This window comes from Procambarus clarkii, chromosome 32 (assembly GCF_040958095.1).
Source record: "Procambarus clarkii isolate CNS0578487 chromosome 32, FALCON_Pclarkii_2.0, whole genome shotgun sequence".
Lineage (NCBI taxonomy): Eukaryota > Metazoa > Arthropoda > Malacostraca > Decapoda > Cambaridae > Procambarus > Procambarus clarkii.
This window is the reverse complement of record NC_091181.1, coordinates 33451779-33475551: the sequence shown is the minus strand read 5'-3', so window position 1 is coordinate 33475551 and position 23773 is coordinate 33451779. Positions and strand designations below refer to the sequence as shown.

Here is a 23773-nt window from a genome sequence, read left to right as displayed (position 1 = left end):
GGGGCGTGGTCGTCACTGTACACTAGGGGGCGTGGTCGTCACTGTACACTAGGGGGCGTGGTCGTCACTGTACACAAGGGGGCGTGGTCGTCACTGTACACGAGGGGGCGTGGTCGTCACTGTACACAAGGGGGCATGGTCGTCACTGTACACAAGGGGGCGTGGTCGTCACTGTACACTAGGGGGCGTGGTCGTCACTGTACATAAGGGGGCGTGGTCGTCACTGTACACAAGGGGGCGTGGTCGTCACTGTACACGAGGGGGCGTGGTCGTCACTGTACACAAGGGGGCGTGGTCGTCACTGTACACGAGGGGGCGTGGTCGTCACTGTACACTAGGGGGCGTGGTCGTCACTGTACATAAGGGGGCGTGGTCGTCACTGTACACTAGGGGGCGTGGTCGTCTCTGTACACAAGGGGCGTGGTCGTCACTGTACACTAGGGGGCGTGGTCGTCACTGTACACTAGGGGGCGTGGTCGTCACTGTACACTAGGGGGCGTGGTCGTCACTGTACACAAGGGGGCATGGTCGTCACTGTACACAAGGGGGCGTGGTCGTCACTGTACACAAGGGGGCGTGGTCGTCACTGTACACAAGGGGGCGTGGTCGTCACTGTACACGAGGGGGCCTGCACATGGGGGGTCACTGTTGCTACACATGGGGGTCACTGTTGCTACACATGGTGGTCACTGTTGCTACACATGGTGGTCACTGTTGCTACACATGGTGGTCACTGTTGCTACACATGGGGGGTCACTGTTGCTACACATGGTGGTCACTGTTGCTACACATGGGGGGTCACTGTTGCCACACATGGGGGTCACTGTTGCTACACATGGGGGTCACTGTTGCTACACATGGGGGGTCACTGTTGCTACACATGGGGGGTCACTGTTGCTACACATGGTGGTCACTGTTGCTACACATGGGGGGTCACTGTTGCTACACATGGGGGGTCACTGTTGCTACACATGGGGGGTCACTGTTGCTACACATGGGGGTCACTGTTGCTACACATGGGGGTCACTGTTGCTACACATGGGGGGTCACTGTTGCTACACATGGGGGGTCACTGTTGCTACACATGGGGGGTCACTGTTGCTACACATGGGGGGTCACTGTTGCTACACATGAGGGTCACTGTTGCTACACATGGTGGTCACTGTTGCTACACATGGGGGGTCACTGTTGCTACACATGGGGGTCACTGTTGCTACACATGGTGGTCACTGTTGCTACACATGGGGGTCACTGTTGCTACACATGGGGGTCACTGTTGCTACACATGGGGGTCACTGTTGCTACACATGGTGGTCACTGTTGCTACACATGGGGGTCACTGTTGCTACACATGGTGGTCACTGTTGCTACAAATGGTGGTCACTGTTGCTACACATGGGGGGTCACTGTTGCTACACATGGTGGTCACTGTTGCTACACATGGGGGGTCACTGTTGCTACACATGGTGGTCACTGTTGCTACACATGGGGGTCACTGTTGCTACACATGGTGGTCACTGTTGCTACACATGGTGGTCACTGTTGCTACACATGGGGGTCACTGTTGCTACACATGGTGGTCACTGTTGCTACACATGGTGGTCACTGTTGCTACACATGGTGGTCACTGTTGCTACACATGGGGGTCACTGTTGCTACACATGGTGGTCACTGTTGCTACACATGGTGGTCACTGTTGCTACACATGGTGGTCACTGTTGCTACACATGGTGGTCACTGTTGCTACACATGGTGGTCACTGTTGCTACACATGGTGGTCACTGTTGCTACACATGGGGGTCACTGTTGCTACACATGGTGGTCACTGTTGCTACACATGGTGGTCACTGTTGCTACACATGGTGGTCACTGTTGCTACACATGGGGGTCACTGTTGCTACACATGGTGGTCACTGTTGCTACACATGGTGGTCACTGTTGCTACACATGGTGGTCACTGTTGCTACACATGGTGGTCACTGTTGCTACACATGGGGGTCACTGTTGCTACACATGGTGGTCACTGTTGCTACACATGGGGGTCACTGTTGCTACACATGGGGGTCACTGTTGCTACACATGGTGGTCACTGTTGCTACACATGGTGGTCACTGTTGCTACACATGGGGGGTCACTTGGTTATGTATTATAAAAAAGATGAATGGCATGTATGATAATCTTAGTCATACTTAAAACAATATTTGCATTATTGAATATAGTTACTCTCATAATATCTGCCATCTATGTTACTTCTTGCCATCCGACAGATGTTTTATCTGCGATCCGCCAGGTGTTTTACCTGCATTCCGACAGATGCTTTACATGATATCCCACCTGGTGTTCCCCCCCCTCCATCCAGCAGGTGTTTTACCAGCTATCCGACAGATACTGTACACGACACCACCCCAGGGGTCTTACCTGGCATCCAGCAGTTGTTTTACCCACGAGACACTACCCTCGTCCCGTTACTAGAGTCAACATTCCTTTCCTCGCCTTCAGCGATCCCACGCATTGATCTAGTTCGTCTCGCTGGAGGAATATCATGCTGGATCTTACCATGCCGCCCTCACTCAGTATCCACAAGAGTGGTGGTTATCTTGAGATTCTTGAGGTTATCTTGAGATGATTTCGGGGCTTTTTAGTGTCCCCGCGGCCCGGTCCTTGACCAGGCCTCCACCCCCAGGAAGCAGCCCGTGACAGCTGTCTAACTCCCAGGTACCTATTTTACTGCTAGGTAACAGGGGCATAGGGTGAAAGAAACTCTGCCCATTGTTTCTCACCGGCGCCCGGGATCGAACCCGGGACCACAGGATCACAAGGACAGCGTGCTGTCCGCTCGGCCGACCGGCTCCCTGGTGTGAGTACAGGTTAAAGTATCTCGTTACCTCCATGACTGATCAATGATACATATTACTGAACAAATCCACAAGGGCCGCGACGAAGATTCGAACCTACGTCCGAGATCATCTCATCAACTCTTTTGACCATGTACCTCAGTCGGTTAAGGCAGCGTCTGGGATGCTCTTGGACGTAGGTTCGAATCCTCGTCACGGCCCTTGTGGATTTGTTCATTTGATGTATCACGCTATTGTGATTTCTGTGTTGTTGGCCACTGCTTAGAAAGAAGAGTTGTGTGGAAGAAATTCACACTGGAAGGTCTGTTGAGACTTTTATAATACCGGTAAATGTAAATTATACCTTTTCTGTTTCTTTCGTGGTTAGCTTTGATTTTTTTCCAGTACATGAAATAAACCGATTACATTAATGATTGTGAAGATGAAGGTGAAGGAAAGACCCAATTAATGCGTGTCAGTGTATTAAAACTAAATACTCGGATGAAGCCTGTTACAACACCTTTACCAAAGAGCTGTAAACAATGTTCTTGCAGAACATTGTTTACAACACCTAGAGAAAGCGTGTAGATTTCAGCCGAAAATTTGTTTTAATACACTGACAAACATGTATTGGATTTTTCTTTCACCCTTCATTCAAGCAGTACGGTATTGTAGCAACCTTCTTCATTGTGGCGATGCCAAGAGTACTTAGGAGGAGGAGAATGAGAAGGGGGAGGAGGAGGAGAAGAAGGAGAAGGAAGAGGAGGAGGAGGCACCACCGCCTCCTCCTTGCCTTTAAAATGTAAACAACTTGAGTAGTTTCAAATTTAACATTTCATCTTCGATTTTCTGTTTAACCTTCAACACTTTTAACCTTACGTTAGATTAACTCTCATAAATAATGCATATAAGGGTTCGAGGACAGTAACGTCAACAGATACTGGAACAACAAGAGGCAGTGATATAACACTTGCTTGGCAACATTCCATCACTCGACGACAAAATGTATAACTTGTGTTTATATTGAATTTTATGATAACCACTTTTTATATTTAATAACCTGTTGAGAACCCCCCACCCTTTCCTTCCCCAGTAAATACAAACTCAAAGAGGACGAATATATATATATATATATATATATATATATATATATATATATATATATATATATAAGCACCTTTGTGTTAGTCAACACGTCATCACAAGTATGTACAGTACAATGATGATTGATTGATCAAGATTTAGCCACCCAAAGGTGACACGGGCACGAATAGCCCGTCATACAGTACAATTCAGTAGAGGGAGATACACAGCAAAAAAGTTACGTGTGAGGTGAAAAAAAACAAAACAATGGTTTCGTAATATTTGTTGAGGAACACGGTAACTAGAGGCAGGCCTAATGACCAATACATGGGAGTTCCCGCTAGCTACATCCCTCATGGGGGTAACTGTGTACTATCAATCTCAGTAACTACAACATTTTGACACGAGGCTGTTGGCTACCACCCCTTACGGCCTATTCATGCCCGTGCCACCTCTTGGGTGGCATAATCTTTATTAATCAATCAGCCACCACCCCACACATAAGATGAATGAAAGTACTTCGTTCTAATACTCAGACTATACACGAACCTCATTAATTCATTGTTGTAAATTATGTGGGGATGCGGGTAATAACTTGAACGATGTGAGAAACATGAACGAAGGAACTCAAGTCTGACTATTACCAGCAAATCCATTCCAATATTGTGTATGTGTGGCCATGTACGCTGGTATGAGACCTGACCCGGGACAGGCACCCACACCTTCTGCCCAACTGACTGGAATCATGACCTTAGGGGAAGTGAAATTTGCTGCTGCGATCCAACCACAGAAAAGTTGGAATTTCCTACATCACGTAAGAGGATGGGTGTATAGCCCAACTGTGGTAGAGGATAGTTGTGTAGACCAGTTGTGGTAGAGGATAGTCATGTAGGCCAGCTGCGGTAGAGGATAGTTGTGTTATTCTACAGTACTTATGCAGGCGATGAGTCACAATAACGTGGCTAAAGTATGTTGACCGGACCAATCTGGTCTCAAGTCTCAATCATTCTCAAGTCGATCGACTTGAGAATGGTCCAGGACGGACCGAAACGTCGTCGTCCCTTCACCTTCTAGTGTGTGGTCTGGTCTACAGTGCTTACCTCAGCAGACGCCTTACCCAAGACTCGGGATGATCTACAGTACTTGTCAATACACGTGAAGGCAAATGAAAATAGTGGTCAATGATATAAAAAGATCATTTAAGACTAGGAGAGGGGAAGAAGGGAAATTGCAAAATGGTCGAGAGGAGGATAGGGAGTCGATAGCGAAAACGAGTGAAAGGAGTAATGAAAGAGGGAAAATAGTTAACCAGAGAGGAGAAGAGGCACGCAAAGAGATAAACAAGAGGGAGATAGAGGATAGGTAGAGAGGGGGAAGGAGAGGGATGGAGGATATGTTTAGAGAGGGGGTGACGGAGGATATGGAGTGGGGGGGAGAAGAGAGAGAAGGGAGATGAGGAGAGTGAGAAGGGGGTGAGGACAGAGAGAGAGAGAGAGAGAGAGAGAGAGAGAGAGAGAGAGAGAGAGAGAGAGAGAGAGAGAGAGAGAGGTAGGTTATAAACGCTAGTCTTAGTTAAAAAAAAAACATAAAAAAGAGAAAGAGGAGGAGTGACGAGAGAGAAAGAGAGAGGGGTAAGGGAGGTGGGAGGAGAGAGAGAGCGATAAAAAAGAGAAATGTATAAAAGAGAGGGAGAGAAGGAATGTAAGAGATAGAGATGAGAATGAAACAGAAAGAGATAGACGAGTGTGAAAGAGGGGAGGGGTGAGAAAGAGGGGAGGGGGGGGGGGAAGAGAGAGGGAGAGGAGAAGAGCGATGACATGAAGGAAGAAGAGTGTATATAAATGAACAAAAACAGTGGAAACAGAGGAGAAGAAGGAGGAAAGTGAGATTTGGGAAACAGAAGAGCGAGCGAACAGGAGGCAGGAAAGCAAGAGAATGGCTAGTGTAGGTGGCGGGGGGAGAGAGCGAGACATAACCCAACATTATCAAAACATACTACACATTAATGCATGCTTATACCAACATTTCATCACATCAACACATGCTCCCTTGCTCTCAAAACTGCGAGCGTTGGCGACCAATTAAAACACGGTTTGCCATAATTAATGACCCTTGAAAGCTTGCGTGTAAAATTTGAGAACCTGATGGAAAGCGGCGCAGACAATGGTGTCGAGACGCGTGTTTAACCACCGGGGGGAGATTATAGGCGGAAAAATCCCCGCTGAAGGGCAAGAGCTGCGGGTAAGTTGGCCAGCAGTAATGTGTTGAATGTGAGAGCACTAGGAATACTTAACTTGGGGGTGTGAGAGTGCGGGAGCGAGGCGGCAGGCTCCCAGTATGGTCCATCAGTACACCCACCACTACGCTACCTTTCCACACTGGTATGATGTTAAAACTCGGCCCGGTTAAAGGGGGGTATAAAAGAGAGGAGTTGGGGGGTGAGGGCGGGAGGGAGGGCGCGGGGGAGTGGACAGATGTATCGACTATGCATGTCACAGTAAAATGGTGAGTTACGGGAGGGACGTGCCAGTTGTCGGGTATTGATCAAACTAGTTAATCTGTGCTACTCGTGTATGATAACTGCTGCCGGGGGCCCCCACCCGCCGCTCTCTCTTCCCAAACTCACACAGGTACACCGCTGCTCCACGCCAGCCTCACGCCAACTCAACACCTACATTATCTACCTTTTTTCCTCACGCTATTTATTCTACTTTCCTAATACATGTCCTCCGGAAGTTTTTATCTTGGAAAATACTGTGTTAGCCATAACTAGAAACTGATATTTTCCCCCGAATACCTAGCCTATCCAGAGTAGAATTTAATGTCGTTGGCTAAAGAAAAGCAAACCTCATCCATTTCAGAGTGATAAACATCATTTCATTTAACCATCATCATCAACAGCTCTACTTCTCTTTATCGTAATAAGAAAATTTGCCTGAATTTTAAAAGCTATGTAGCTAATCTAGCAAATCACAGCATCGTTACCTGTATAATGCTGAATGCACATGCACAGAATTTCTTGCGTTTGCACTCTCATAAGAATGAAATTTCTTACGAGTTCAAAAACTTTCGAACTGTTTGAGCTTTCAAAGTGCCATGTCCAGACTCGGTAATAAGACATATACCACTAACTTGACGCAAGTCTTTACTGGTTGTTATTGTTATAGATTAAGCTACTCGGAACAAGTTCCAAGTAGCACGGGCTATGGTGAGCCCGTAACTTACCTGGCACAGGAGCGGTGCTGTGTGTCTTTGCTGGTGTCTTTAATGTTCATACGTCCTTGAATCTCAGACGCACAAGAGGATTACTTGAATTTACCTGATGACTGTGGCTCAGAGAGAGTTGAACCATTTTAATCAATACATTGAATCATATTTGTAATTAACTATGTAAACCTTGTTGACCAAACCACACACTAGAAGGTGAAGGGACGACGACGTTTCGGTCCATCCTGGACCATTCTCAAGTCGATTGTGAGAATGATCCAGGACGGACAGAAACGTCGTCGTCCCTTCACCTTCTAGTGTGTGGTCTGGTCAACGTACTTCAGCCACGTTATTGACACATCGCCTGCTTATGTAAACCTTCCTTCTTTAGTATATATTTCACATCGTTTTATATATGAAAGTCCTCGTCGAAATCAATTTTATGGCGACAAGGAAATATACCTTGGAATTGTGCCTGGGAATAGAAAACGGTGCATTATTTCACTTAATACGACTAACATTACCCTCAGCTCGTGAAACATCTCACTTCAAAAGTTTACCGCACAATGCACGTTGGCACTTTATATTATCACTCATTTAGTTATACCTTAACAGTTACAGCCCCGCTCCTGTGCCAGGTAAGTCCACTACGGGCTCACCACAGCCCGTGCTACTTGGAACATTTTGTTCCCAGTAGCTGAATCTTAAACAACAGTTATACCTTCAAGTTCTGAGGTCTACAAAGCAGCCTTTTCTTTTCCATCTGGGTCAGCAGGCGGGTTTATAGGATTAAAATCTCAACACTTCAAACAGGAATAAAGTTGAAGACATAGTTCAGAGTAGCATCATTACCTTTGATTGTAGTGGGTGTACAAGTGTTGAGCAAGAAACAGTGTTAAAATGTTGGGAGTGTGTCCAAGGCGCTATTGGTTCTCAATGAATTATCAAATAGCGGCAAATTTAAGAGTCTGAGAACATAGCGGGAAAAATTACTACACTCCTCCCATGTTGATGTTAATTGTTTCTTTGGCAATGCCTTCAACATCGTTCTTGAAAGACATCATACTCTGTAACATTACAACATAAGGATCTTATTATGCTTTCACATGCATTAGTAGTTTCTTCCCACGTTTTGAAGAGAGAGGATTCATTCATTAGCTCCCTCGCCTGTCATTAATCTAATCGCCGAAGCTTCATTTATCTCTGAAATTCTATCTCAAATACTTTTTAAGTACAATCACATCATCATCATTATCTCATAGTATTTCTTGGACTTCCTAAGATTATTCTCATGGCTTTATTTTGTACGTTCTCCAACTTCTTTAGTCTACCTTAGGCCTGGTCGACGACCGGGCCGCGGGGACGCTATGCCCCGGAAGCACCTCAAGGTAAGGTACCTTTACCAAAACAAGACATGACGGGAGCAACATAATTAATTCACAGTATGCCTTGTGATTACTATTGGAATGTGAAATGTAAAATATGATTAATATTTGTGTACTGAATGGATTTGTGAGCCCCTTAGCCTACGCTACTCTATCCTTTTGAGATGTATTTAATTTCCTCAATGAACTTACTTGAACGTGAACAAGGGCTAACTAAATCCTGCATTTGCTGATGCTGCACAAGATCTTTAGAACTCACACGGTTCGTTAAGACGAGCCTGGGTGGTGGTTCACCTGAGGTCATCAAACCCCTGTAGTTTGGTGATTCCCTGTGTACAAGAAGAAGGATAAGAAGCCTGGGGGGAATCGGTCAATCGCTATTGGCAACACTCCCCGACGCCTCGTTGCCAAGGCTGCCTCGAGGGTTGCCAGCCAGCAAGCGGCTGAATTGCTGAAACCAATTCAGCTTGGATTTGGAATCCCCAAGGTTGTGAAGCGACCATTCTTGTAGCACGAGCATACATAGCCAACTGTTCTCGATCAAAGTGGACTAAATGCTTAACCTAAATTATTGGGATCGTCTCAAAGCTCTCCAAATGTACTCACTGGAAAGGAGACGCGAGATATCAAATAATATACACGTGGAAAATACTGGAGGGCCAGGTCCCAGATCTACACAGTAAAATAACAACATACTATTGTGAACGATATGGAAGAAAATGCAGAATAGAACCCGTGGAAGATTGGATTGGTGACATCGATGCTCATGATGCTCTTTTATTTTCTCACTAGATGCCTATCCCCTCCAAGGCTAACCTACTTTCTGAGGCGCGCCCCATCCCACAACAGCCCAAAGCTTGAAGAGTATGACAGCCTACTGAAAACCACTCTAGAAAAAGTTGCGAACCTTACCCTCAATGGCTGTCGGTGGAAACAAGTCGCTCTTCCAGTCAGACTCGGTGATCTTGGTCTCCGCACTGCCACCCAAATTGCTGTTTCAGCCTTCCTATCTTTCCCCTCGGCATCGAATGACCTTGTCAATTATATTCTACCAGAACATTCGGAAAACTCGGCAGGGATACATGGACCTCCCCCCCCCTCACTACTTGGAATGCAACACAAAATAGGGTACTCTGGCAGATCCAGCACTCAACCCCCTATTGAAAGCAACACTCCAGCGAGGACAACCTCATCACAGACAAAGAAGTCACAGTTTTGCTGGAGGCGAAAACAATCCTCATTATTGATGTTGCCTCAGAGTTATGTGGGCTCCCCATGAAGGGGATTTCCTTTTGGCAGTCCTCTTGTCTGCAACAGGTACATCTTGATCCACTGTAGCTATGTATTGCAGTTACATTCTGCCTTAGATCATCAGTACAGATCTGTTCCAATACGATCAGAAACCCTTTGTCCATGGAGTGTGCAAGGTTTCTTAAAGATCTCGGTTCCAGGCTCATCGAAACAACAAGAGACCCTAGAGCAACAAGCATCCTTTACCAGTGCCACAGTGTGGTGACCCAGAGAGGAAATGCCCACTGTATCCACTGTTCCTGCCCAGCTTTGGAAAAGTTCTACAGCCTCTAGGAAGCAAACCCTTTTATTTCCTCTTAAACTTCACATTTTACAACTAGTCATTTATGTAACTGTGTAACCTTAAATAATAAAGTGTAAAATATATACTTTATATATATATATATATATATATATATATATATATATATATATATAGTGTGAACAGACTTGAATGGTTCCCAAGACAATATGCAACTGAAAACTCACACCCCCTGAAGGATTTGAACCCAGACAGCCAGGAGCACTATGCACCTTGGCGTACCTGGTACCTTTACCGCTAGACCACACTGACTGGTAGTCAAATAATTTAAATGAATTAAATTAGCATATTACATCAATTATAATATGCGATATTATACCATATGTAGTACATAAATTTCCGCATATTATATCATATGTAACCGAAAGGGTGAGATCAATGCTTCTAGCATAAATCTTCCCTATTTTCCTTACATTTTTCTTAACCTGTGCATCAACCCAGGTCCTGTGTATCAACCCAGGTCCTGTGTATCAACCCAGGTCCTGTGTATCAACCCAGGTCCTGTGTATCAACCCAGGTCCTGTGTATCAACCCAGGTCCTGTGTATCCAGCCCGTCCTCAATTTTTCCAACGTCAAGAAAACGGTCAATTTAAAGTGTCCTCTCCTAACCTGCCATAGGACCCAAAACAGAAAACGGGACAGTACGTCACTTTCGGGAGCATCTTCCATTTTCAAGTACGACAATTTTTGGCCTTGTGCATCAACACAAGTATAGTGCGTCAACACAGGTATAGTGCATCAACACAGGTATAGTGCATCAACACAGGTATAGTGCATCAACACAGGTATAGTGCATCAACACAGGTATAGTGCATCAACACAGGTATAGTGCATCAACACAGGTATAGTGCGTCAACACAGGTATAGTGCGTCAACACAGGTATAGTGTGTCAACACAAGTATAGTGTGTCAACACAAGTATAGTGTGTCAACACAAGTATAGTGTGTCAACACAAGTATAGTGTGTCAACACAAGTATAGTGTGTCAACACAAGTATAGTGTGTCAACACAAGTATAGTGTGTCAACACAAGTATAGTGTGTCAACACAAGTATAGTGTGTCAACACAAGTATAGTGTGTCAACACAGGTATAGTGTGTCAACACAGGTATAGTGTGTCAACACAGGTATAGTGCATCAACACAGGTATAGTGCGTCAACACAAGTATAGTGTGTCAACACAGGTATAGTGTGTCAACACAGGTATAGTGTGTCAACACAAGTATAGTGTGTCAACACAAGTATAGTGTGTCAACACAAGTATAGTGTGTCAACACAGGTATAGTGTGTCAACACAAGTATAGTGTGTCAACACAAGTATAGTGTGTCAACACAAGTATAGTGTGTCAACACAAGTATAGTGTGTCAACACAAGTATAGTGTGTCAACACAGGTATAGTGTGTCAACACAGGTATAGTGTGTCAACACAAGTATAGTGTGTCAACACAGGTATAGTGTGTCAACACAAGTATAGTGTGTCAACACAAGTATAGTGTGTCAACACAAGTATAGTGTGTCAACACAAGTATAGTGTGTCAACACAGGTATAGTGTGTCAACACAAGTATAGTGTGTCAACACAAGTATAGTGTGTCAACACAGGTATAGTGTGTCAACACAGGTATAGTGTGTCAACACAAGTATAGTGTGTCAACACAAGTATAGTGTGTCAACACAGGTATAGTGTGTCAACACAAGTATAGTGTGTCAACACAAGTATAGTGTGTCAACACAGGTATAGTGTGTCAACACAAGTATAGTGTGTCAACACAAGTATAGTGTGTCAACACAGGTATAGTGTGTCAACACAAGTATAGTGTGTCAACACAAGTATAGTGTGTCAACACAGGTATAGTGTGTCAACACAAGTATAGTGTGTCAACACAAGTATAGTGTGTCAACACAGGTATAGTGTGTCAACACAGGTATAGTGTGTCAACACAAGTATAGTGTGTCAACACAAGTATAGTGTGTCAACACAGGTATAGTGTGTCAACACAAGTATAGTGTGTCAACACAGGTATAGTGTGTCAACACAGGTATAGTGTGTCAACACAAGTATAGTGTGTCAACACAAGTATAGTGTGTCAACACAGGTATAGTGTGTCAACACAAGTATAGTGTGTCAACACAAGTATAGTGTGTCAACACAGGTATAGTGTGTCAACACAGGTATAGTGTGTCAACACAAGTATAGTGTGTCAACACAAGTATAGTGTGTCAACACAGGTATAGTGTGTCAACACAAGTATAGTGTGTCAACACAAGTATAGTGTGTCAACACAAGTATAGTGTGTCAACACAAGTATAGTGTGTCAACACAAGTATAGTGTGTCAACACAGGTATAGTGTGTCAACACAAGTATAGTGTGTCAACACAAGTATAGTGTGTCAACACAGGTATAGTGTGTCAACACAAGTATAGTGTGTCAACACAAGTATAGTGTGTCAACACAGGTATAGTGTGTCAACACAGGTATAGTGCGTCAACACAGGTATAGTGTGTCAACACAGGTATAGTGTGTCAACACAAGTATAGTGTGTCAACACAAGTATAGTGTGTCAACACAGGTATAGTGTGTCAACACAGGTATAGTGTGTCAACACAGGTATAGTGTGTCAACACAGGTATAGTGTGTCAACACAGGTATAGTGTGTCAACACAAGTATAGTGTGTCAACACAAGTATAGTGTGTCAACACAAGTATAGTGCGTCAACACAGGTATAGTGTGTCAACACAGGTATAGTGTGTCAGCACAGGTATAGTGCATCAACACAGGTATAGTGTGTCAACACAAGTATAGTGCGTCAACACAGGTATAGTGTGTCAACACAAGTATAGTGCGTCAACACAGGTATAGTGTATCAACACAGGTATAGTGCGTCATCACAGGTATAGTGTATCAACACAGGTATAGTGCGTCAACACAGGTATAGTGCATCAACACAGGTATAGTGTATCAACACAGGTATAGTGCATCAACACAGGTATAGTGTATCAACACAGGTATAGTGCATCAACACAGGTATAGTGCATCAACACAGGTATAGTGCATCAACACAGGTATAGTGCATCATCACAGGTATAGTGCGTCATCACAGGTATAGTGTATCAACACAAGTATAGTGCGTCAACACAGGTATAGTACATCAACACAGGTATAGTGCGTCAACACAGGTATAGTGCATCAACACAGGTATAGTGCATCAACACAGGTATAGTGCATCAACACAGGTATTGTGCGTCATCACAGGTATAGTGTATCAACAAGTATAGTGCGTCAACACAGGTATAGTACATCAACACAGGTATAGTGCGTCAACACAAGTATAGTGCGTCAACACAGGTATAGTGTATCAACACAGGTATAGTGCATCAACACAGGTATAGTGCGTCAACACAGGTATAGTGCATCAACACAGGTATAGTGCATCAACCCAGGTCCCGTACATAGTACATCAACCCAAGTACAGTGCATCAACCCCGGTCCTGTTCATTTAACAAACACATAAGCACTACTGTGAACTTCACTTAAATGGAAACGAAGTCAGCAACAAGGCGTAAAGTTGCATTAAAAACGCCTTCATAGCAATGGAATAATCAATCGCGACGTTCACCATTGCAATTATATAAATATTGGTGTGTGTGTGTAGGGGAAGGGGGAAGCGTGCAATATTGGTGGCGGCTGCACTGTACGGGGGTTAAATGCAAGGTAGAGGAATGTGGTGTAGTGTGGTGCTGTAGTGTCACCAGGATAACCTCTACACTACACTATACACAATACCTCCAGAGGCTTTGATTCAGTAGAGAGCGAGAACACACTCAAAAGACTGTTGCCAACCACACACACGCAACCTGCCTCAAGCATGTTGCTACTGCCAAGGCTCCTCCTCCCTATCACTTGCAGGTCACCACACCCCCCCACCACCACCACCACCACCGTCAAGCTGACGCCCCCCCACACCACACTCAGGTGGGATATAGTGTCAATGACGCACAATTAAAATAAATACCATAACTTGTGGAGGGGTAACCCCCTCTCTAGCCGCACCTCCTCACCACACATTGGCGGGGTGGATATTTTCGCGACTAACCTACAACAGGTGTCTGCACATTGGCCGGTGTTCTGTTTACCAACTCACTAAGTCAATTGACTCACAGTCACAATAACCTGCGTCTCGTCGACTTTATAAACAGAGCAATGGGAGAAAAAAGCTAAATTTGTTGCAGGTCTGATTAAATATTTTCCATAAAGTTGGGCATGTCATAATTTACAAATATTGACATGGCTAGAGGTGTACATAAATATAAACCCGTTATTTCACCAAGACTTGCACTGCGTGGTCTCACAAAATGCCTAATTTCTCAATATGTGGCTATTTGCGCACCGACCCCTTCCAGCCCTCCATTTATCGGCGTTCTCTTCCTCCATTTCTCTCGCCTCCCTCCTCCGTCCCCTGATCTAGTTTCGATTTTCTCCCCATTTCTCGTCTGTTCGTGCGCCTCTCGGGTTCTTTCACTTACCTTCTGGTGCTCTGAGGAATTTTGCATTGATTTCACTACTACGTCATGGCGAACACAAATAAAATCACTTAATTTTCCGAGTGTGTCCCACTCACCTTCTTTCTTGTTCGCTTTCCTGGTCTTCCACAGGGACAGATAGACCAGAGAAAACCTGGAGCCGGCCGCCGGGTTCTTCTCTTTTTCTACTTCCTTATTTCCCTATGTTCCAATAATGTTCCATGCCAGCCACTCGCAGGTATTTGGGGGTAAATATTCTACGTTTTAAGGTTTTTCTTTATATAATGATAATCTATATGTATTTAATTTAAGTTTCTTTCGAAATAACTCTACAAATTGAATACTTTAATGATGAAAGTAAGGAATAGAGAGTAAAGTTTGAAGTATTAAACGTTGTCAGCAGAATACGCACTAAATTTCGTTTTCCGTTTAGCTGTTGAGATACCATAGATATATTAATTTCGAGTTTGTTTCTTGTTTTTGAATACCATTGTTCCTGTTTATTTAATAGATTTCACAAAAGTAATTTAGTTAAGGCGATATCTTATTTAAATGTTAAATATTAGCAGTAAAATTGTTATTATATATGTGTGTAAGATGAGACATCTGGCGCTTGACGGAGCCCGATGCAGAGGTGTCAAAGCCTCCAATATGCGAAACTTAATATTGTTTGTTATCTACCTGTTTGCTCAGTTGCATGCGTCAAGCAAAGGGAAAGATATATTGTAAATAAGACGAGGATGCATACAGGGACACGTATATATGAGATGGGAGTAGGTTGGGTGGGGATATAAGAGGAAGGGGAGGAGCTGCGTGCGTGGGGTGGTGGAGGGGAGGCTGGGGCCGCAGTGTGAGTGTGGGCTTGAGTCGTGAGGGCAGGGGAAGTGTGTACCAACCTCACCATGAGCACCTCCACTTAAGGTAGGAACACTACACGCGCCTTGCATATACTCTCCCTCATACTGGATGGATATGTAACTCATTATTTCTACAAGGTAAATTGAGGTGTTTCCGTCATGTGACGTGCGCGCTAACCTACATGCATAGGCCTAAATCTTTTGCTCAATTCCAAAATTTGGCAAAATGGCGGATAAATGTATGTTGAAAGTTGTTATTTTTATGTAATGCATAAATAATGCACTTACGTACTGAGTGTAAAATACACTTTCGTTACTCACCAATGGTAACAAAATCGAAACACGTATATGATCGGAGCGCCTAATCGTCGGACCTGGAAAACCGAGGGGGTGGGGATGTGACGGTGCCTAAGCGTGATAAAGGTACCCCTACACAGTTTCCCCCTAAAGTGTAACAAATGCATTTGTGACTTCTCTCGTTAATAACGAAATACACACGAAGAAAAGTCTTCCGCGAGAAAGGAAAATTGATGTAAATGTATCAAATTAAAATTGTGAATTTGACAAAATGCGATATTAGAGGAAAGACGTTGAGTACATGGAAGTGTCTGGCAAGATGTGCATTGTGGGTGCGGAACAGTCGGCGCTGAAGCCTCATTTACCATGTGGACACCAAGCAGTGAGGGTCGTGGCTGCTCCTTGTAGCATTGCCTTAGTGATGGTGTTTAAGTGACAACTAATACTGCAGTGTGCTCTCAAATAACGTGTTGTGATTATGTGCTGGTGAAGGTCGTGTGTTACCCATCAAGGAATACAGACGGTGAGATTTAAGAATATTTGGTTTTGGAAATAGAATCAAATGAAACATTAAAACTATATATATATATATATATATATATATATATATATATATATATATATATATATATATATATATATATATATATATATATATATATATATATATATATATATATATATATTATACATATGGTGCATTCATTATTATACATGTTTGTCTGCAGGTCACACACACACACACACACACACACACACACACACACACACACACACACACACACACACACACACACACACACACACACACACACACACACACACACAGAGACACACACACACTCTCACACAATACGATGTAGTGGAGGCCGACTCCATACACAGTTTCAAATGTAGATATGATAGAGCCCAGTAGGCTCAGGAATCTGTACACCAGTTGATTGACAGTTGAGAGGCGGGACTAAAGAGCCGAAAGCTCAACCCCCGCAAGTACAACTAGGCCAGTACACAAACACAATATTGATTACAATATTTATAATATACGATTTACGAACATTTAATGTCCATAAGCCTGTGTTGCTTATTGAGTGATTGTGTTGGCGGAGGAGATGAGGTGGGTGGAGCAAGACTAGGCCTAAGGTAGATAAGAAGTGCCCACCGCCTGGCTGATGGTGAAGGACACTATAGGGTGACTCGGCCCATATTATCACTCCGCGTCCCGCCCTACACTAGGCTCTTGAGCCTCACTTCATTCACACCAAAACAGTTAGAATATAATGACGAAAACATTGTAGCTCTTTTAGAATATAATGACGAATACAATGTAGCTCTAACCTGCAGTCAGAATTTTTTTTATATAAGAAATGCAACTTATGCATACAATTAATTGCTTGGTGATGCGTCACCTGAGATGCTAGACTATAGAACACTTCGCACAAAAGATAGTTTAGCAACGGGTCGTAAAACGCAGTTAACAGACGTAACGTAGCCATGCCTAACACTAAATATATCATTAATGACTTAAGGAAACGACGACATGTGCGAGATGCCTCAATACTATTTAAGCAGACCAATAAATGCAGGATGAAGATGGTTTGTGACGGTTGCTACACGTGTGTGGGTAGGCCTATGATTGCAAGTAGGCCTCCCAACAGTGGTGCAGTGCTGGAGTAGATTTATATATATATATTTATATGTTCACCACCTACTCACCCTGGGAGGAACATCAGTGTCAAGGCCGCACTTATGGAGTGGCCAGTTGCTGGCCAGCTGGGAGGTGAATGAATTCTGGTTTATAGATACAATGCGGATTCACATTTTTACAAATTTTGTTATATAAATGATACATAAGACAGCAATAGTTTGGCAGTAAAGTTGTGGATGAACGGGACTTTATCCTACTGACAAGTAGTGTCTAGTGAAGTTCAAAAAAATATAATGGTTTAAGATGGCGTTGAACTCATACACCAGTTAAAATATGTAACTTATTATATATATGTATACCTATAGACATAAAATGTGGTGGCAAACTTTACAAATTGGCTACACCTGCCTTTTTTCAGGCCAAATTCGCAGTATATTAGGTTGTAATTTTCAAATGCCACAAATGAATTTAATATTATCCAAAAAGATCCGTGGATGTCAGATTGATGGTTGTGTTGCGCAGTGGGTTGTCCTCGGTTACAACTGAGGGTCCCGGGTTCGATCCCCGGCCGGAACAGACGGTTGAACACGTTTCCTTTCACCTGAAGGCTCTTTTCACCCAACAGTAAAAATGGAACCCGGAGTTAAGCAACCGTTCTGGGTTGTAGGGAAGGTTGCCAATATAGTTAGGCCTAGGAGGGAACCTTGATTAGCCTCGCAGGCTTCCTGTCCCCGACTGTGGGAAACCATGAGGTGAATCATGAAACTACATCATGTCAGGTTAAAATAATAATTATGACGTAGCACGGTTAGGCTTCGAACTTTTTTTTTAATTAACCATATATTTATCTATCATTTAGGCCTACTGTTCCTAAGCTAAATAAGCGCTTTAATATATCAAGGTAACACCAATAACCTTTATCTTCAGTAATATTGACCAGCCTCACGTTAACCTGTGGTCAATATTACTGATTATTGCAAAGCCCCGGCAACATTTTTTTGGGGGAAGGGGCACCCTTTTTCTGTAATAATTACATGTCGGGGGCTTGACAGCTGTGTGGACAGCGCTTCGGATACGTAGTCCTGAGGTTCCGGGTTCGATCCCCGGTGGAGTTGGAAACAAATGGGCAGAGTTTCTTTCACTCTGTTGTCTCTCTTACCTAGCAGTAAATAGGTACCTGGGAGTTAGACAGCTCCTACGGGCTGCTTCCTGGGGGTGTGTAACAAAAAGGAGGCCTGGTCGAGGACCGGGCCGCGGGGACGCTAAGCCCCGAAATCATCTCATCTCATGATAACCATATTCGCGGCGTGTGTTGAAATTTAATCATTATCCGAAGTTATTTTTGGTATGATTATTAACAGGTTGAGGCGGGCGCTGGTAGCAAGCAGTAGTGTGTGAAGCCCAGCACCGGTGTGACAGTTATGACAGCCTAGTGACGCCACACCTCCTGCACGCCATGTATAAAACAACCATTTTATCACATTTTCCTTACGGGCTCACCATAGCCCGTGCTACATGGACATTTCGTTCCGAGTAGCTAAATCTAAAACATCATTATCACATTTTCGCATTTTTTCATCACAATCTGAGTTATCTTGAGATCTTGAGGTTATCTTGAGATGATTTCGGGGCTTTTTTTTAGTGTCCCCGCGGCCCGGTCCTCGACCAGGCCTCCACTAAAGAGAAAGAGTAGCTAAATCTAAAACATCATCATCGCATCACGTTGGGTTAGAATAGGTGTACTTAAAACAGTAACAATGACGTCAAGGGGTACTCGGGTTTAAGAGCCTACTCATGCTAACCTTCATTACAGCCGCACTAGGCTACTCCACTTCTGTACTAGACCTACTGGCCCAATTGTTCTCACCCATGTATCCTATTTTTTCAAAACTAAAGATACTTTCGTTAATAATGTTAGCCTAATTGTTTCACGCGTTTATAAATCTTGTCGAGCCAATATATTGAGCTTCCCCTTTTTTTTTTACACAAAATGCGTTCGAGTCTGTTGATACGATTTCTATTTTCATTTAATAGTTGCAATCTTATGTATTGCATTTATCCTTTTATTTACCGGTACTCTACAACTGATCTACCCCAAATGCAACCCATAATAGTTCCCTAACTCCCGGGAACTTTGGCATATCGAGGTACCAACACAGTACTGACCTGCTCCAGGAGGCAACCCACAACTATTGCATAACTGAAGGGGACCTATTTATTGCTAGATGAACAGAGGCATCAGGTGGAAGGAAACTTGCCCAGCCATTTGTTCCCGCCGGGGATAGAACCCGGGATCCTGGATCGTGAATCAAGGACGTGTCTGCCCTTCGTTCAGCGGCATCCACCGGTGCTGTATTAACGTTCCCCTCGTTCAGTGGCGTCCACCGGTGGTGTACTAACGATCCCCTCGTTCAGCGGCGTCATGGGCGCTATACTCACGTTCCCCTCCTTCGGCGGCGTCCATCGGTGGTATACTAACGTTCCCCTCGTTCAGCGGCGTTCACCGGTGCTGTACTCGTGTTCCCCTCGTTCAGCGGCGTCCACCGGTGCTGTACTCACGTTTCCCCTCGTTCAGCGGGGTCCACCGGTGGTGTTCCCCACGTTCTGTGCATATAGTGTCCATTCCATGGTGCCGCTACCCAAACTGCCCAATATAACCCAAGCCTTGATATATACGCCCAAGTATCGTGTTAGCCTTATTGTGTACATAAATATGTTCCTTTCTTGCTTTTTAGGTCTTTACCAATCACTATACTCTGATTACATTTCCAGGGGACTGGCATATGTTTTACAAAACCTTTGTGCATTAACTGGTGGGGCAGCGTTGAATTTATTTAAACGCACACGTTCTGTCCCTCAGGCAAAATAAATACAGTACACCTTTGAGCCTGAGTTGGTGGAAGCAGACATTAATTACAGCTTAAAAAACAAGTATATGTCACAAGAACATCGGGATAATAAAGGTACCGAGTAGGAGGATGTACCGCCTCAGTGTACCACCTTAAGGAGTACAATAACATGGGAGACGCACATCACTGTAGGAGACGAAAAAGTGGAAGATATGATCACATACACAACCCAGCGGGTTTTCTTCCTATTGGGGAGTGTTGTACATGCTGCTATGGCGGTGTGTCCACTGACAAGATGAGTGGCGCTGCCCAATAAACTCACCCCTCGGGGCAAAATTTAATTTGCATGGGTGATGTACGAACAAGTGGACACAGGCAGGACGTTAGTTCCCGAATGAGGCACGGAGACAAAAATAATAAATTGCGCGTGATATGGTGGGGATAGACGCCATACACAGCTTTAAATGTTGATATGATAGAGCCTTGTAGGTTCTGGAACCTATACACCAGTCGTTTAAGGGTTGAGAGGCGGGACTTAAGAGTTGTGGTTCATCCCCACAAGAACATTTTGGTGGTTGGTTGCATACAGGAACAATATGGAAGCGTTAGAAAAAGGAAAACTGTGCCAGTGAACCCTGGAGTTAAGCAACTGTTGCGGGTGGTATCCTAGGGAAGATAAGCCTATGAATACCGATAAGCCTAACTCCCTGATAACGAGATGCCAAAAACATAAACGAGCCAGTGAAAGTTGAGACGTAACTGGTAAGTGTTGATTTGTGGCGTCAGCGTAAATATTTCCAATAATGTTAGTGGATTAAAAGTAACAAAATAAGATCTAAGTTGCTTGCACGTGTAGGTGTTGCTTGAGTTTAGTGTTGCGAGGAGAGCAGAGGAAAAAGTATAGGAAGTGGATATTGGGATTGTTGCGTGGGCAAGGACGATGACTTTCAAAATTGATGAAAATCATAGATGTCAAATTTGTAATAGCATAGGTACCTGGGAGTTAGACAGCTGCTGCGGCTTGCTTCCTGGGGGTGTGTGCGCGTGTGTTAGAGAGAAATATATATCTAGTAGATACAATAGAGGAAAATAGATTGGTTACAAAGGTGGGGTCCAAGAGCTAAAAGCTCGATTCTGCCGATGCAAATAGTCAATACGCATACTCACACATAATGTATGAAACAAAGCCAAAATTGAAAAAGTACAGAGGCTTGCAACAAGATTGGTGCCAGAGCTAAGCAACGGACAAGGGCTAATGGCACTAAATCTCGCAACCCCAGAGGATAGAAGGAACAGTGAGGATATAATCACAACTTACAAGATACTGAGGAGATAAATAAGGTGGTCAAGGATAAGCTCTTCAGCGAGAGAAAGCAAGACGCCAAGAGGACACAGGTGGCAGCTGGAAGCTCAAATGAGCCGAAGACATGGAAGAAGGTACTCTTACCTTGTACAGGTAGTTAACAATTGGAATGATCTAAAAGATGAAGTTGTGAAAGCCACTTCCATCCTCAACTTTAAAACTTGATTCGATAAATAATTTGAAAGTCACGAGTAGTTAGGCTGTAAAGCAACAGGTACAAGGCTAGTAGGCGGAGCATAAAGAACTAGACTCCACACCCCTGTAGACACTACTAGATAAATACCGAGAAGACAGGACACCACAAGCGTAGTTCTCATCGTGTAACTACACTTAGGTAACTACAAGGTAATTACATGCACCCTCTGTACACAACACAATCCCCCAGCTCCATGTCCACTTCCCTCTCCGGAATCATAATGTACAAGCCTTCGTTACACATGTCAGAGGGGTGTTTCATAATTAGGAACAGGTGCAACGGGGTAACGATACAGCATCCCAACCCAACCCATCACCTTAAACAGCTCGACCCAACACAACATTAACCATGTACAGAAAGTCTGCTCAACACATCACATCACTGACAAACCTATACCACTTGTTTGCTCGTGTTGAAAGATCAAGCCTAATGCCCGATGAATTGCAGTAAAGGTGAGGAAGCGTTGGAGAGTATTGTCTTACCTTATTTTTTGTAATCGGGAAATGAGTCTGTTGGCTACGGTCAATGGCCCCTTTATTATTTATTATTATCGTAGGTGCTATGGTTGATGAGAAGGTTGGTTTGTAGATGGATGAGATAATTCATGGCGGGTGTGGTTGATTGTTGGTAGCCGGTATGGTTGATTGCTGGTAGCGGGAATTGATTATCGTGAGGGGTTGAATTATCGCAGCTGGTATACGGGAATGCTTCATAACTTGATATACAATCGACTTGAGAATGGTCCAGGACGGACCGAAACGTCGTCGTCCCTTCACCTTCTAGTGTGTGGTCTGGTCAACATACTTTAGCCACGTTATTGTGACTCATCGCCTACTTGATATAGATGTACAGTATTCAATATTAACCCTTCACAGACGAGAACAAATGCCAAAGTAGTTGACGTGCAATGTCATCATGTTCAGTTTTAGATGACCAATTCATTCACCAAATCACTGGTTACTTAGTAATTTATTATACACCCCATACCCATCCCGTGGGCGGTGGTAGAAGGGGTTACAGAGGTACATAATGGGTTCAGGAACTGAACTCCATAGTTCGCTTAGTTAAGCAAGTGACAATCTTGTGAAGTAAGTTACACAGTTGTTAATATTACATACATGTATATCGCTGGTTGTGAACTTGTATGGAGGATTATTATGAGGCATAATATTAATAATATAATAATGCATTGTGGTGATGGACAGGCAGCCTGTGTATATGTACATGTTAGGCTTATATGGAGGTTCCTCAAGGTCGAATTACTGACCCCTCCTATCTCCCCCCCCCTAGGATGCAACCCCACAACAAGCTAACTCCTGGATACGTACTGCTAGGTGAACAGGCGTATTAGGTGATAGAAAATGCTCCGGACCATTTCTGTCCCGCTCGGGACTCGAACCCGAAATTCTCGATTGCAAATCGAGACTGAACCCGACTGTACTACCAGGACCCTCATATTTAATTAATATTAATCAACCTCTCTTGGTTGTCTTTACGGGTTATTCATGCCCGTGTCACATCTTAGGTGGCTTAATCACCATCAATGAATAAATCTTGATCGTCACAGTACGGTTGGTAGTCTCATCAACCAAGCTGTTGATGATTGCAGCTTCGTTAGACTAGACATCACAGCTTAACTGTTCAAGAATATTTTGAAGAACCTTCAGGTAATTTTACTTTTATTTTGCTGGAATAGGTACCTTTACCTTTATTTTGCTGGAATAGGTACCTTTACCTTTATTTTGCTGGAATAGGTACCTTTACCTTTATTTTGCTGGAATAGGTATCTTTACCTTTATTTTGCTGGAATAGGTACCTTTACCTTTATTTTGCTGGAATAGGTACCTTTACCTTTATTTTGCTGGAATACACATCTTTACCTTTACCGTATAGCCCATTCTGGTTTCACTGGTTTTTGTTT

The 23773-nt window shown here is 43.8% G+C and overlaps 2 protein-coding genes across 15 annotated transcripts in view; one reads left to right on the top strand and one right to left on the bottom strand.

The window, feature by feature from the left end:
• Positions 1-14852, bottom strand: part of LOC123759399 (protein bric-a-brac 2) — a 51858-nt gene extending 37006 nt beyond the window's left edge. For 3 of the 9 annotated variants that reach the window (XM_069335202.1, XM_045744400.2, XM_069335205.1), the window contains exon 1: positions 14744-14852. Coding sequence is in view for 3 of the 9 variants with exons in the window: in XM_045744398.2 (XP_045600354.1) it covers positions 14649-14675 (27 nt within the window). In the remaining 6 variants the exon portion in view is untranslated. Of the gene's footprint in view, positions 1-14648 lie in introns of all 9 variants that reach the window. The other 6 variants (XM_045744398.2, XM_045744401.2, XM_045744402.2 and 3 more) reach the window with 3 other exon arrangements.
• Positions 14853-15492: 640 nt separating this feature from the next.
• The window catches only part of LOC123759398 (sex determination protein fruitless), a 91584-nt gene continuing 83303 nt past the window's right edge, over positions 15493-23773 (top strand). For 3 of the 6 annotated variants that reach the window (XM_069335201.1, XM_045744395.2, XM_045744392.2), the window contains exon 1: positions 15493-16322. The gene's annotated coding sequence lies outside the window, so the exon portion shown is untranslated. The remainder of the gene's footprint in view (positions 16323-23773) is intronic. The other 3 variants (XM_069335200.1, XM_045744394.2, XM_069335199.1) reach the window with 1 other exon arrangement.